General features: G+C 50.5%; 1 protein-coding gene across 2 annotated transcripts in view; it reads left to right on the top strand.

The window, feature by feature from the left end:
* Positions 1-14,566, top strand: part of LOC140411147 (CSC1-like protein 2) — a 187,572-nt gene that overhangs the window by 138,074 nt on the left and 34,932 nt on the right. For both annotated transcript variants that reach the window (XM_072500213.1, XM_072500214.1), the window contains exon 16: positions 7,186-7,272. In XM_072500213.1, coding sequence (XP_072356314.1) covers positions 7,186-7,272 — 87 coding nt within the window. The remainder of the gene's footprint in view (positions 1-7,185; positions 7,273-14,566) is intronic.

Raw genomic sequence — 14,566 nt, 5'->3', positions numbered from 1 at the left:
ACTCGGCGGGATGGGTTAAAGTGTGTCTGTTTCAATGCAAGGAGTGTCAGGAATAAGGGAGATGAACTTAGAGCATGGATCTGTACTTGGAACTACGATGTTGTGGCCATTACGGAGACATGGATTTCCCAGGGGCAGGAATGGTTGTTAGATGTTCCGGGGTTTAGATGTTTTAAGAAGAATAGGGAGGGAGGTAAAAGAGAAGGGGGAGCGGCACTGTTAATTAGGGAGTGCATCACAGCTGCAGAAAAGGAGGTAGTCGAGGAGGAGCTGTCTACTGAATCAGTATGGGTGGAAGTTGGAAACAAGAAAGGAGCAGTCACTTAATTGGGAGTTTTCTACAGACCCCCAATAGCAGCAGAGAGATACAGGAACAGATTGGGCGGCAGATCTTGGAAAAGTGCAGAAGTAACAGAGTTACTGGTGACTTCAACTTCCCGAATATTGACTGGAACCTCCTTAGTGCAGATTGGATGGAGCAGATTTTGTCAGGTGTGTACAGGAAGGATTCCTGACTCAATATGTAGATAGGCCACCTAGGGGGAAGGCCATATTGGATTTGGTGCTTGGCAATGAACCAGGCCAGGTGCCAGATGTCTCAGTGGAAGAGCATTTTGGTGACAGTGACCACAACTCCTTGACCTTTACCATAGTCAAGGAGAGGGATAGGAACAGACAGTATGGGAAGGTATTTAATTGGGGGAGGGGAATTTATACTGCTATTAGACAGGAGCTGAGGAGCATAAAGTGGGAACAGTTGTTCTCAGGGAAATGCACAACAGGAATGTGGGGGTTGTTTAAGGAGCACTTGCTGCGAGTGCTGGATAGTTTTGTCCCACTGAGACGAGGAAGGAATGGTAAGGTGAAGGAACTTTAGATGACAAGAGAAGTGGAGATTCTAGTCAAGAGGAAGAAGGAAGCTTACGTAAGGTAAGGATCTGGCACGGCTCTAGAGGGTTACAAGGTAGCCAGGAAGGAACTCAAAATGGACTTAGGAGAGCTAAGCCTCGTACCAGCCTCCCGAATAGGCTCCAGAATGTGGCGACTAGGGGCTTTTCACAGTAACTTCATTTGAAGCCTACTTGTGACAATAAGTGGTTTTCATTTTCATTCATTAAAGGAGGCATGAAAAAGCACTGGTGGGAAGGATTAGGGAAAACCCCAAGGCGTTCTACACTTATGTGAGAAATAAGAGGATGATCGGAGTAAGAGTAGGGCTGATCAGGGATAGTGGAGGAAACTTGTGTCGAGAGTCTGAGGAAGCAGGGGAGGCCCAAAATGAATATTTTGCTTCAGTATTCACTGGAGAGAGGAACCTTGTTGCTCATGAGAACAGTGTGAACCAGGTTAATAGACTCGAGCAGGTTGATATTAAGAAGGAGGATGTGCTGGAAGTTTTGAAAAGCATCAGTGTAGATAAGTCCCCTGGGCAAGACGGGATATAACCAAGGTTACTACGGGAAGCGAGGGAGGAGATTGCTGCGCCGTTGGCGATGATCTTTGCATCCTCACTCTCCACTGGAGTAGTACCGGATGATTGGAGGAAGGTGAATGTTGTTCCCCTGTTCAAGAAAGGGAATAGGGAAATCCCTGGGAATTACAGAGCAGTTAGTCTTACGTCTGCGGTGAGAAAAATACTGGAAAGGATACTGAGACACAGGGGGCTGGATTCTACGAGACAGCGCGCCGAAATCGCGAAACGCGATCGGCCGGAGATTTGGCTCCGACGTCGAAATCGGGTCGGACGTTGGTTTTGAGCTGATTTCAGATTCGCCGGACCCCACAACACGATGAAATCGCGTCGGTCCAGAGAATCGCCTCAAGTGCCACGATGACTGGTTCTCCTGCGCCTCGGCGATTCTGCAGCCCGGATGGGCCGATTTCCCGACGGCCTGGTTCTAACCACCTACAAAAATTTGTGAAACTGGCGTGCTGGCTGAGGCAGCTGCGGGTGGAGGTAGGGGCTGGCGTGGGGGAACCGCAGGCTCCCGAAACGGACACGGGCCGTGCTCCCTACGTGGGAGGGGGGGGACGAAGGGGGAGGGGGCAGGCCAAGCAGTCGGGGAGCCCATGCAATGAGCGCCATTATGGTGACCACCTTGTAGGCCATCCACCCCAGCCCCTGGGTGAACGCAGGGTTAACGGCCGTATGGATGGGTGCCATCCCACTCACCCGGCGATACCCACCGGGGGGAACAGCCAGGGCCACACTGAAGGCAGCTCCCAGTGAGGGCAGTGCCATGAAACGGTGGCCTTGGCAGCAGGGACGGGCGCCAGGAGCGGGGGCACCGACGGGGCGGGGGACATGCGTGGCCGGGATGACCATGTAGCCCATGGCACCTGGTTGTGCACGGGTCCATGCGCCATAGTAACATTTTCTCCCCTCACCCCCTGCAGATCATAATTTTTTTAATTTAAGGGGCAATTTAGTGTGTTCAATCCACCTGCCTTGCACATCTTTGGGTTGTGGAGCGAAACCCACGCAGACACGGGGAGAATGTGCAAACTCCACACGGACAGTGACCCAGAGCCGGGATCGAACCTGGGACCTTGGCGTCGTGAGGCTGCAGTGCTAACCCACTGCGCCACCGTGCTGCCCTGCAGATCATAATGTTTGGTCACCAACCAGCGATGTTGGCCGCCGTGGCGGCAGCCGCTGCCCTAAATGCAGCCCAGTGGCAGCGTCAGCGCAGGCGGCTCAGAGAGGCTGCGGCAGAGGAGCGGGCCGCAGAGGGGCAGCAGCTCAGGCTGGAGGGCCGCCTGCCCGACAGGCCGAGGAAGAGGAACAAGACGAGGAGGAGGAGGAGGAGGTGGCGGTGGTGCCGCGTGTGCCGGCATGGCCTTTGAGGAATTCCCGGATCAGGCATACAGGAGGAGGCTGAGGATGAGCCGGGAAACCACTGGACACATCTTCCACATGGTGGCACACCTGGCACCGCGTGGGAGGACACCCATCCCAGTGACCATCAAGGTGACGGTCGCCCTGAACTTCTATGCGACAGGGTCGTTCCAGTCGTCAAGTGGGGACCCTGTTTGGCATCGGCGCACAGATGCATCCGTGCCGTCAGTGACACCCTGTATGCCCTTGCGGACCGCTACATACAGTTCCCCGTGGACCACGCCCACCAGGATGCCCGGGCAGTGGGGTTCGCTGCCGTCGCCGGGATGTCCCGGGTGCAGGGGGTCATCGATGGGGTGCATGTTGCCCTGCGGCCACCGGCGGATAACAGGCCACTGTTCACCAACCGAAAGGGGTACCACTCCATGAACGTTCAGGTGGTCTGTGGCCATCAGATGAGGATCCTGCATGTCTGCGCCCGGTACCCGGGCAGTGTGCATGACTCGTTCGTGTTGGCACTAAATTGCCCCCCTATTTATAAAGGCCCAAATTCCTTTTGCCTTCCTTATTACCCGCTTTATCTGAATGTTAGTTTTCAGAGATTCATGCTCGAGGACGCCCAGCTCCCTCTGAATGAAAATGAAAATCGTTTATTGTCACAAGTAGGCTTCAAATGAAATTACTGTGAAAAGCCCCTAGTCGCCACATTCCGGCGCCTGTTCAGGGAGGCTGGTACGGGAATTGAACCGTGCTGCTGGCCTGCCTTGGTCTGTTTTCAAAGCCAGCGATTTATCCCTGTGCTAAACCTGCATCGAAGCACTCCGAAAATGGATAACCTCACAGTTATCCACGTAAAACACCATCTGCCAAATTGTGGCCCACTCACCTAATCTATCTATATCCATTTGTAAATTTCTTATTTCTTCATTGCGACTTACTATCCCACGTATTTCAGTGTCATCTCCAAATTTGGCTACAATACCTACATGCAAGTCATTAATTTAAACAAAAAAAATTTAGAGTACCCAATTCATTTTTTAATTTTCCAATTAAGGGACAATTTAGCATGGTCAATCCACCTTTGGGTTGTGGGGGCGAAACCCACGCAAACACGGGGAGAATGTGCAAACTCCACACGGACAGTGACCCAGAGCCGGGATCGAACCTGGGACCTCGGCGCCGTGAGGAAGTGCTAACTACTGCGCCACCGTGCTGCCCTCTGTAAGTCATTAATATAGGTTATAAACAGTTGGGGCTCAAGGACTGAACCCTGTGGCACCCCACCAGTTACATCCTGCCAAAGAGAAAAGGATTCATTTATCCCGACTCTCTGCCTTCTGTCAGTTAGCCAGTCTCCTAACCAAGCTGATAAATTACCCCTAACCCAGGCAGCACGGTGGCACAGTGGGTTAGCCCTGTTGCCTCACGGCACCGAGGTCCCAGGTTCGATCCCGGCTCTGGGTCACTGTCCGTGTGGAGTTTGCACATTCTCCCCGTGTTTGCGTGGGTTTCGCCCCCACAACACAAAGATGTGCAGGATAGGTGGATTGGCCACGCTAAATTGGAAAAAATGAATTGGGCATTCTAAATTTTTTTTAAAAAAAATAAAAAATTACCCCTAACCCCACGTGATTATACCTTGTGTATTAACCTTTTGTCCGGCAACTTATCAAATGCCTTCTGGAAGTCCAAATATACTACATCTACAGGATGTCCATTATCCACTTGTATTGTTACATCTTCAATAACTCTTAGCAAGTTAGTTAAACACTATTTACCCTTCATAAAACCATGCTGACTCTGATGCATTGCGTTTTGACTTTCTAAATGTCCTATTATTACTTCCTTAATAATGGATTCTAATAATTCCTAATGACAGATGTTAAACTAGCTGGCCTATAGTTATGGTTGGGCCCAGGACACTACCCTGAGGAACTCCTGCAGTGATGTCCTGGAGCTGAGATGATTGACCTCCAACCACCACAACCATCTTCCTTTGTGCCAGGTATAGCTCCAACTAGTGGAGCGTTTCCCCCCTGATTCCCATTTACTCCAGTTTAGCTGGGACTCCTTGAGGCAGCAAGGTAGCACAGTGGTTAGCACTATTGCTTCACAGCGCCAGGGTCCCAGGTTCGATTCTGGCTTGGGTCACTGTCTGTGCGGAGTCTATACGTTCTCCCCATGTGTGCACATGGGTTTCCTCCCACAAGTCCCGAAAGACGTGCTGTTGGGTAATTTGGACATTCTGAATTCTCCCTCCGTGTAGCCGAACAGGTGGCGGAATGTGGCGACTAGGGGCTTTTCACAGTAACGTCATTGCAGTGTTAATGTATGCCTACTTGTGACAATAAAGATTATTATTATTATTATGCCATCCTCGGTCAAATGCTGCCTTGATGGCCAGGGCAGTCACTCTCACCTCTGGCATTCAGCTCTTTTGCCCATGTTTGAACAAAGGCTGTAATGAGGTCAGGAGCTGGGTTACCCTGCAGGAACCAAACTAAACATCCGTGAGCAGGTTACTGCTGAGTAAGTGCCGCTTGATAGCACTGTTGATGACTCCTTCCATCACTTTGCTGATGATGGAGAGTAGACTGATGGGGCGGTAATTGGCCGGGTTGGATTTGTCCCGTTCCTTGTGTACAGGACACACCTGGGCAATGTTCCACATTGCCGGGTAGATGCCGGTGTTGTAGCTGTACTGGAACAGCTCGGCTAGGGGCATGGCAAGCTCTGGAGCACAAGTTTTCAGGACTATTGCCAGAATGTTGTCAGGGCCCATAGCCTTTGCAGTATCCAGCGACTTCAGCTATTTCTTGCTATCGCGTGGAGTGTGTCGAATTGACTGAAGACTGACGTCTGTGATACTGGGGTTGGATTATCCACTCAGCCCTTCTGGCTGAAGATTGTTCCAAATGCTTTAGCCTTGTCTATTGCACAGATATGCAGGGCTCCCTAATCATTGAGAATGGGGGTATTTGTGGAGCCTCCTCCTCCAGTGAGTTGTTTAATAGTCCACCACCATTCACGGCTGATGTGGCAGGACTGCAGAGCTTAGATCGATGCATTCATTATGGAATCGCTTAGCTCTGTCTATCACTTGCTGCTTATGCTGTTTTGCACACAAGTAATCCTGTGTCGTAGCTTCACCAGGTCGACACCTCATTTTTCAGTATGTCTGATGCTCCTGGCATGCTCTCCTGCACTCTTCATTGAACCAGGGTTGATCCCCTGGCTTGGTGGTAATGGGAGAGTGGGGGATATGCTGGGCTATCAGGTTGCAGATTGGGGTGCAATACAATTCTGATACTTCGGATAGCCATAACGCTTCATGTATGCCCAGAGCTTTGAGTCTATCCCATTTACTGTTCAAACTCTATCCCATTTAGCACGGTGGTAGTGCCACACAATACGATGGGAGGGTATTCTCAATGTGAAGACGGGACTTTGTCTCTACAAGGGCTGTGTGGTGGTCACCCCTACCGATACTGTCATGAGCAGATGTATCTGCAGCAGGCAGATGGGTGAGGATGAGGTCAAGTATACTTTTCCCTCTTGTTGGTTCCCTCACCACCTGCTGCAGTCCCAGTCTAGCAGCGATGTCCTTTAGGACCCGGCCAGCTCGGTCTGTGGTGGTACTGCCGAGCCACTCTTGGTGAGGGACATTGAAGTCCCCACCCAGAGCATATTCTGCACCCTTGCCACCCTCAGAGCTTCCTCCAAGTGGTGTTCAACATGGAGGAGCATTAATGATTCATCTGAAGTGGAGGGGGATGGGGGGATGGCAGAACATGGTAATCAGCAGGAGGTTTCCTTGCCCATGTTTAACCTGGTGCCATAAGACTTTGTGGGTCCCCGAGTCGATGTTGAGGACTCCCAGGGCACCTCCCTCCTGATGCTGTGCTGCTCGCCACCTCTGCTGCGTCTGTCTTGTTGGTGAGACAGGACATACCCAGGAGTGGTGATTGTGCTGTCTGGGACATTGTCTGTAAGGTATGATTCTGTGAGTCTGACTATGTCAGGCTGTTGCCTGACTGGTCTGTGAGACAGCTCTCCCAGTTGTGACACAAGCTGCCAGATGTTAGCTGGACTTTGCAGGGTGAACAGGGTTGGATTTGCTGTGCCGTTTTGGTTTCCACTGCCTGGGTCGATGCCAGGTGGTATGTCCAGTTCATGCCTTTGTTTTTGAACTCAGGTCCCCAGAGGATAACCTTGGGTCCCTGGATTACTAGTCCAGTGACAATACCACCGCCTCACCTTAGGAATGGAGCCCTGGAAACTTCTCAGTGATTTGTCCACTTTCCAAAATTTTTCATTCACCTTTTTGAAATTGTTGATTCCTACAGGTCTGCAGAAAACCGTGTCACCATGCACAAACTCTACAGCTTCCTCACTATAATGGTGCTGATACTACCATCCCTGGGCCTCTCCAGGTAAGGACTCCATCAACGCTGAAACAAAGCCACCTGCTTTATCAAACATTCATTTTGGGGATATGTGCGATGCTGCATTTATTATCCATCCTGAGTGAATTGATACAGCTCAGTGGCCAGCAGAGAGGGTGGTTAAGAGTTCACCACATCGATGTGGGACTGAAGTTGCATGTAGACCAGACCAGTTAAGGGCCAATACCACTTTAAATGATTGTTTTGTGTCAACAGCCCATTTAAGAAATGCAGTCTTGTGCTGGGTATGTCCTGGGTTGCTGTGACACCATGCACATCTTGAGAGGGAACATTAGTAAGGACAGGAATGTCTCCATCCTTGAAATCCATTAGAGAACCAGTTTAATTTTAACCACAATTTGACAGGTTTACGGTCACTTTTACTGCTACTAACTTAACTTATCTCTTTAAAAGTCTGGAAATAAGTTGACATTCACAAACTAAAATCCTCGGTCCTAAGGTCTGTTTACGTAAGGAGAAAGTTGTTCAATGTATGTGAAGCATATTGGGGTATTTGAGGTATATGAAAATACATCGCAGAAATGCATTAAAAAAAATTACATTAAAAAATAGTAATGGTATGAAAAAGAGAGATAAGAGAGAGATAAGAGAGAGTCCTTTTGAGGCAGAGACAGGAGGAATTATAATGGAAAACAAGGAAACGGCAGTCATTAAAAAAATACTTTGCATCTGTCTTCACATTTGTATAAACCACAAAATGAAGGGGAAATCGAGGCTCTAGTGAAGATGAGGGACTTAGAAATATACTGATATTGGTAAAGAAAAACAACTGATGAATTACTGGGCCTAAAACCTGACACATTCTTTGAACCGGATGGCTGATACCCGAAGGTTTTTAACAGATGTGGCTGCAGAAATCGTGAAGGATTAGTTGTGATCTTGATCGAGGTTCCATAACGGTTGCCGCAGATGACAAGGTGTGGTAGTCGGTATTAGGGGTATTACGGTACCTAGGTTGAGGCTGTAAGATCATTGGTGTGGGAGGTACCTGAGACAGGAAGGCCATTGGTGAAGCTTGCCTGCTGGTTCCGCCCAGTAAGGCGGAGTATAAGAGTCTGTGTCTCCCCAACAGCTGCATTCTGTACCTGCGCTGCTGGGGGAAACATCTAGTCCAATAAAGCCTTCAATTGTCATCCAATCTCATTTCTGGAGTCATTTGATCGAGCATCACAAGGTAACAAACATAACCCTGCTCTTCAAGAAAGGAAGGAGAGGGGCAGACAGATAGGCAGTTTGCATGACATCAGTAGTAGATGGGCAGCACGATGGCGCAGTGGTTAGCATTGCTGCCTCAGGGCACCGAGGACCCGGGTTCGATCCCGGCCCCGGGTCACTGTCCGTGTGGCGTTTGCACATTCTCCCCGTGTCAGCGTGGGTCTCACCCCCACAACCCAAAGATGGGCAGGGTAGGTGCATTGGCCACGCTAAATTGCCCCTCAATTGGAACACAAAAAATTGGGCACACTAAATTTAAAAAAAATCTGCAATGAAGAGAACACAACCAGGCTACAAAAGGATTTAAACAGTTAAATGGATGGGTAAGAATGTGACAGATGGATTATAATGTGGAGAAATGCAAAGTTAGCCACTTTGACAGGAAAAATAGAAAAGCAGAATATTTTAAAAAAGAACAAAGAACAAGACAGCACAGGAACAGGCCCTTCGGCCCTCCAAGCCTGCGGTGAGCACGTGTCCTATCTAGACAAACCGCCTGAAGAGCTGAGGATTTGGCTCTGAGAAATGTTGCTATTTAAAGGGACTTGGTAATTGCTGGGAGCATGTCTCCCCACATGGGCAATCTATAAATCGGGGATACAGTCTAAAATTAAGGGATCTCCCATTTAAGATGGAGGTGAGGAAGAATTTCTTGTCTGTGGTTATTAATCTTTGGAATTTTCTATCCCAGAGACCAGTGGAGGCTGGGTCATTGCATATATAAGGCTGAGTTACAGATTTCTGATCTACAAGGGAGTTGAGGGTTATGGAAAGTAGGCAGATAAAATATTTTAATGTTAATGCCACCATCAGATCAGTCATGATCTTATTGAATGGCGGGGCAGACCCGAGTGGACAAATGGCCCACTCCTGCTCCTATTTGTTACGTTCTCAGGTCCTTGTACATGAATTACAGGAAGTTTACTTGCAGGTAAAGCAAGCAATTTGAAAAGCAAATGTTAGTCTTTTTGATAAAGGGATTGGAGTTTAGGGTTCAAGAAGTCTTACTCCAATTGTATAGGGTCTTGGTAAGACCAAACCTGGGCTACTGTGTATAGATAAAAGCAAATTACTACGGATGCTGGAATCTGAAACCAAAGAGAAAATGCTGGAAAATCTCAGCAGGTCTGGCAGCATCTGTAGGGAGAGAAAAGAGCTAATGTTTCGAATCCAGAGGAACAAAGGGTCATTGGACTCAAAACGTTAGCTCTTTTCTCTCCCTACAGATGCTGCCAGACCTGAGATTTTCCAGCGTTTTCTCTTGGGTACTGTGTATAGACTTCATCTCCCTGTTGAAGGGGAATATACTTGCCTTACAGGGAGTGCAACGAAGGATCCCCAGCAATGTTTCCTTTAACATCTGTTTGTGGAGAGCAGTTGCTTGTTGCAGTGTGCTGTCTCTTTAAGATTGATGCGTGTAAGTGAAAAAGGATGTTGATTGGATGAGGCCTGTTTGTGCCCTGTGTGACCCCATACCTGCGCAGTTCAGAAGGAACAATTGTTACGAGACCAAGTCTTGCGTTGATGTACTTTTCCGATGAGGAGAGTGTCAAAATATACACCAGTATATCATGGTGCAGACACACACTGATGGACACACAGTGGGACCAATCAACGTACACAACACCGCAGCCATCACCAGTGAGAGCACACGCATTATAAAGTCAGGGGGCATCAGAGTTCCCGCTCATTTGAGTAGCAGCTAGCTAGGAGGACAGAGCTCACAGCCTGTAACACAGACATTCACCATGTGCTGAGTGCATCGACTGGTTAGGACAAGGCAAAGGTCTTTAGTTAAAGCTAGTATCGTGTTAACCCACAGTGAGAGTATGTTAAACAGTTAATGACTCAATAAAATAATGTCACACTATTTCAAGTGTTGGTGACCTGTATGTGTTCCACTGATCCAGAACACCCAACACATCATGATACCAGGAGTTAAGGGATATTAGCACTTCTTAGACCTACCTGCAAGTGATTTGCCTTCTGCCAGCATACCGTCATCCTGCAACATGGACAACATCAGCCCGCCGCCGCCGCTCCGCATCGCCGGCAACCTCGGGGCCAACTGGAAGATATTCAAACAGTGCTTCTAGCTCTTCCTCGAAGCCACGGACAGGGAGGGTGCCTCGGTCACCAGAAAGATTGCTCTTCTCCTCTCCACGGCTGGAGACCATGCCATCCACATTTTCAATTCTCTCACCTTTGCGGATGATGAAGATAAAACAAAGTTCAAGACGGTCCTCCTCAAGTTTGACACTCACTGCAGCGTAGAGGTGAATGAAAGTTTCGAGCGCTATGTATTCCAACAGCGTTTGCGGGGTAAGGATGAACCTTTCCAGTCCTTTCTCACCCACCTCCGCATCCTTGCACAGTCCTGTAATTACGGGCCCACCTCCGACTCCATGATACGCGACCAGATCGTTTTTGGTGTTCAGTCGGACCCCCTACGCCAGCAGCTCTTCACGGTAAAGCAGCTCACCCTAGCGATTGCCATCGGGACCTGTGTCTTACAGGAAAACGCCACTAGTCGGTATTCCCACATCCAAGCGGCTGAAACGGCGCGGCAAGGTCCCCACGAGGCGGAACGGGTCCAAGTGATTGAGCACCTCCAGGGCTTCAGCCTGGATGAGGGCGGCCATTTCACGCGCTTTTCGCGGACTCATGTGCTTGTGCGCACCAAACGAGGGGACAGCGACGTCGAAGAACGCAATGCGCAGCACGCACCACACACGATCGCACTGCTCATGCGCGGTGGCGCAGCGAATGTGCTGACGCTACGACATGCGGCAACTGTGGCTCCGCCCATTTAAAACAGCAATGCCCTGCCAAATCTAGACAATGCCTACGATGTGGAAGACTTGGCCACTATGCTGCCTGCTGTCGAGCAGCTCAGCCTGCCAACTCATATCGCTTCAGCCAGCCTCGCAGAAATGTTCGGGCAATTCAACCCACGGTCACCGAGTCCGATTCCGACCTCGCACACAGCAGTGACACCGAGGACCCGAAGGCGCCTTTTCGAGTCGGTGTCGTAACGAAAAACAGGCTGTCCCCGAAGCAAAGACACCAGCCGCTGTCGGTATACAGCATCGATCCAGACGATGAGTGGTGTGCCACCCTGACGGTCAACCGGTCCCAAATACGATTCCGCCTGGACACTGGTGCCTCCGCCAATCTCATTGCGCCAAAGCCTTCGTGTCAAACCAGCCATCCTTCCATCAGCCTGCCAGCTATTAGATTATAATGGCAATGTCATCCCTGCCAGCGGCTCGTGCCAACTTGAAGTGACGCACAGGTCACGCAAAGCCAACCTTCCTTTGAAATCGTGGACTCCTCGAAAGCCTCCCTGCTGGGCGCGCAGGCGTGCAAGCTGTGAACCTAGTTCAGAGAGTTCACGCTCGCTCTCCTGCTGACATGTCTGCCTTTCAGGATGCTGACTTCAGGGCGCAACTCAACGCCATCATCGACCAGCACCGTAACGTCTTCGAAGGCATGGACACGCTCCCATATACCTACAAGATCCTACTCAAACAGAATGCCACGCCTGTGGTGCACGCACCTCGCAGGTTCCCAGCACCCCTTAAGGACCGCCTCAAGCAGTAGCTGCAGGACCTCCAAGACCAAGGAGTGATCTTCAGAGTTACGGAACCAACCGACTGGGTCAGTTCCATGGTATGTGGAAAAAAGCCTTCCGGCGAATTGAGAATTTGCATTGATCCCAAGGATCTGAATCGCAATATCATGAGAGAGCACTATTCAATTCCCAAGCGCGAAGAGATCACATGTGAGATGGCTCGCGCCAAGCTCTTCACCAAACTCGACGCCTCGAAAGGATTCTGGCATATCCAGTTCGACAAATCCAACAGGAAACTGTGTACATTCAACACCCCCTTTTGCAGATATTGTTACAACAGGATGCTGTTTGGGATCATATCGGCAACAGAAGTGTTCCATAGGATCATGGAACAAATGATGGAAGGCATTGAAGGTGTTCGCGTCTATGTCGACGACATAATCATTTGGTCCACCACCCCGCAGGAGCATGTCAGTCGCCTCCAGCGCGCGTTCAAACGCATACGTGAGCAGGGCCTATGCCTCAACAGGGCCAAATGCTCTTTTGGTCAGACGGAACTCAAGTTCCTCGGGGACCACATCTCCCAGTTGGGTGTGCGGCTGGATGCGGACAAGGTGGCTGCCATCACAGCCATGAAAACACCAGAGGACAAGAAGGCGGTCCTCCGATTTCTGGGTATGGTCAACTTTTTAGGGAAGTTCATCCCAAACCTCGCCTCTCATACCACGGCTCTCAGGAATCTGGTCAGGAAGACGACAGACTTCCAATGGCTCCCTGCCCACGAGTGCGAATGGAGAGAACTCAAAACCAAACTCATCACGGCCCTGGTCTTAGCTTTCTTTGATCCAGCAAAAGAGACCAAAATTTCGACCGATGCCAGACAATCCGGCATTGGGGCATTGGGGCAGTGCTCCTGCAACGTGATGAGGCCTCATCATGGGCCCCCATTGCATATGCGTCACGCGCCATGACCCCCATGGAACAGGGCTACGCGCAGACAGAAAAGGAGTGCCTGGGCCTTCTGACCGGTGTTGTTAAGTTTCACGATTATGTGTACAGACTTCCTCAATTCACCGTCGAGACCAACCATCGCCCGCTGGTCAATATAACACAGAAAGACTTGAACGACATGACGCCTCACCTTCAGCGTATTCTTCTCAAGCTCCGGCGATTCGACTTCCAGTTGGTATACACCCCGGGCAAAGACCTGATCATAGCCGACGCTCTCTCCAGGGCAGTCAACACTCCATGTGACCCAGCGGGAATAGTCTGCCAGGTTGATGCCCATGTGGCATTCGTGGCGTCCAATCTACCTGCCACGGATGAACGCCTCGTCCAAATTTGCCGCGAGACTGCGGCTGACCCCTTGCTACAGCGTGTCATGCGCCACCTAACAGACGGGTGGCTCAAGGGCCAATGCCCTCAGTTCTATAACGTCAGAGATGATCTGGAGGTAGTAGACGGGGTTCTTCTAAAACTGGACCGCATTGTCATCCCGCATACCATGCGCCAGCGTGTCCTGGAACAACTGCACGAGGGCCACCTTGGCGTGGAAAAGTGCCGCCGACGGGCCCGAGAGGCAGTGTACTGGCCCGGCATCAATGACGACATCGCCAACATAGTGCTCAACTGCCCCACTTGTCAGCGGTTCCAGCCGGCCCAACCACGTGAGACCCTGCAGCCCCATGTGTTGGTCAGGTCCCCTTGGACCAAGGTGGGCATCGACCTGTTTGACGTGCTGGGCAGGGACTATGTCCTGATTGTGGACTACTTTTCAAATTACCCGGAGGTGATACGGTTGCACGACAGCACATCTTCTGCAGTCACCCGTGCCTGTAAGGACACCTTTGCTCGACACGGTATCCCGCTCACGGTTATGTCGGACAATGGCCCCTGCTTCGCCAGCCAGGAATGGTCCAACTTTGCCAGGCGGTACAACTTTGTGCATGTGACATCCAGTCCCCTGCACCCCCAATCCAATGGCTGAGAAGGGCGTCCACATTGTCAAACGGCTCCTATGCAAGGCTGCCGATGCTGGGTCCGATTTCTACCTCGCCCTGCTGGCCTATCGCTCCGCCCCACTGTCCACTGGCCTGTCGCCAGCCCAGCTGCTCATGGGTCGTACCCTGAGGACGACCGTGCCATCCATCCATGTCCCAGACCTCGACCACGTTCCGGTCCTTCGCCGGATGCAGCTGTCTCGTGCACAGCACAAGGCGGCTCATGACTCCCGTGCAGCTGATCTCCCTGCTCTGGCTCCAGATGACAACGTCCGCGTCCATCTTCCGGATGGTGGCTGGTCTGCAACCGCTGTGGTCCTTCGGCAGGTGGCCCCTCGCTCGTTCCTGGTTCGTCTACCGGATGGCTCCATTCTTTTATAAAAAAAATATATTTTATTCAAGATTTTTGGCCAAACATAACAGTACATAGTCTTTCTTTTACACAACAATAAAGCAATATAAATAACAGTGG

This window comes from Scyliorhinus torazame, chromosome 4, assembly GCF_047496885.1.
Source record: "Scyliorhinus torazame isolate Kashiwa2021f chromosome 4, sScyTor2.1, whole genome shotgun sequence".
NCBI lineage: Eukaryota > Metazoa > Chordata > Chondrichthyes > Carcharhiniformes > Scyliorhinidae > Scyliorhinus > Scyliorhinus torazame.
This window is presented reverse-complemented; position numbering and strand designations above follow the sequence as displayed.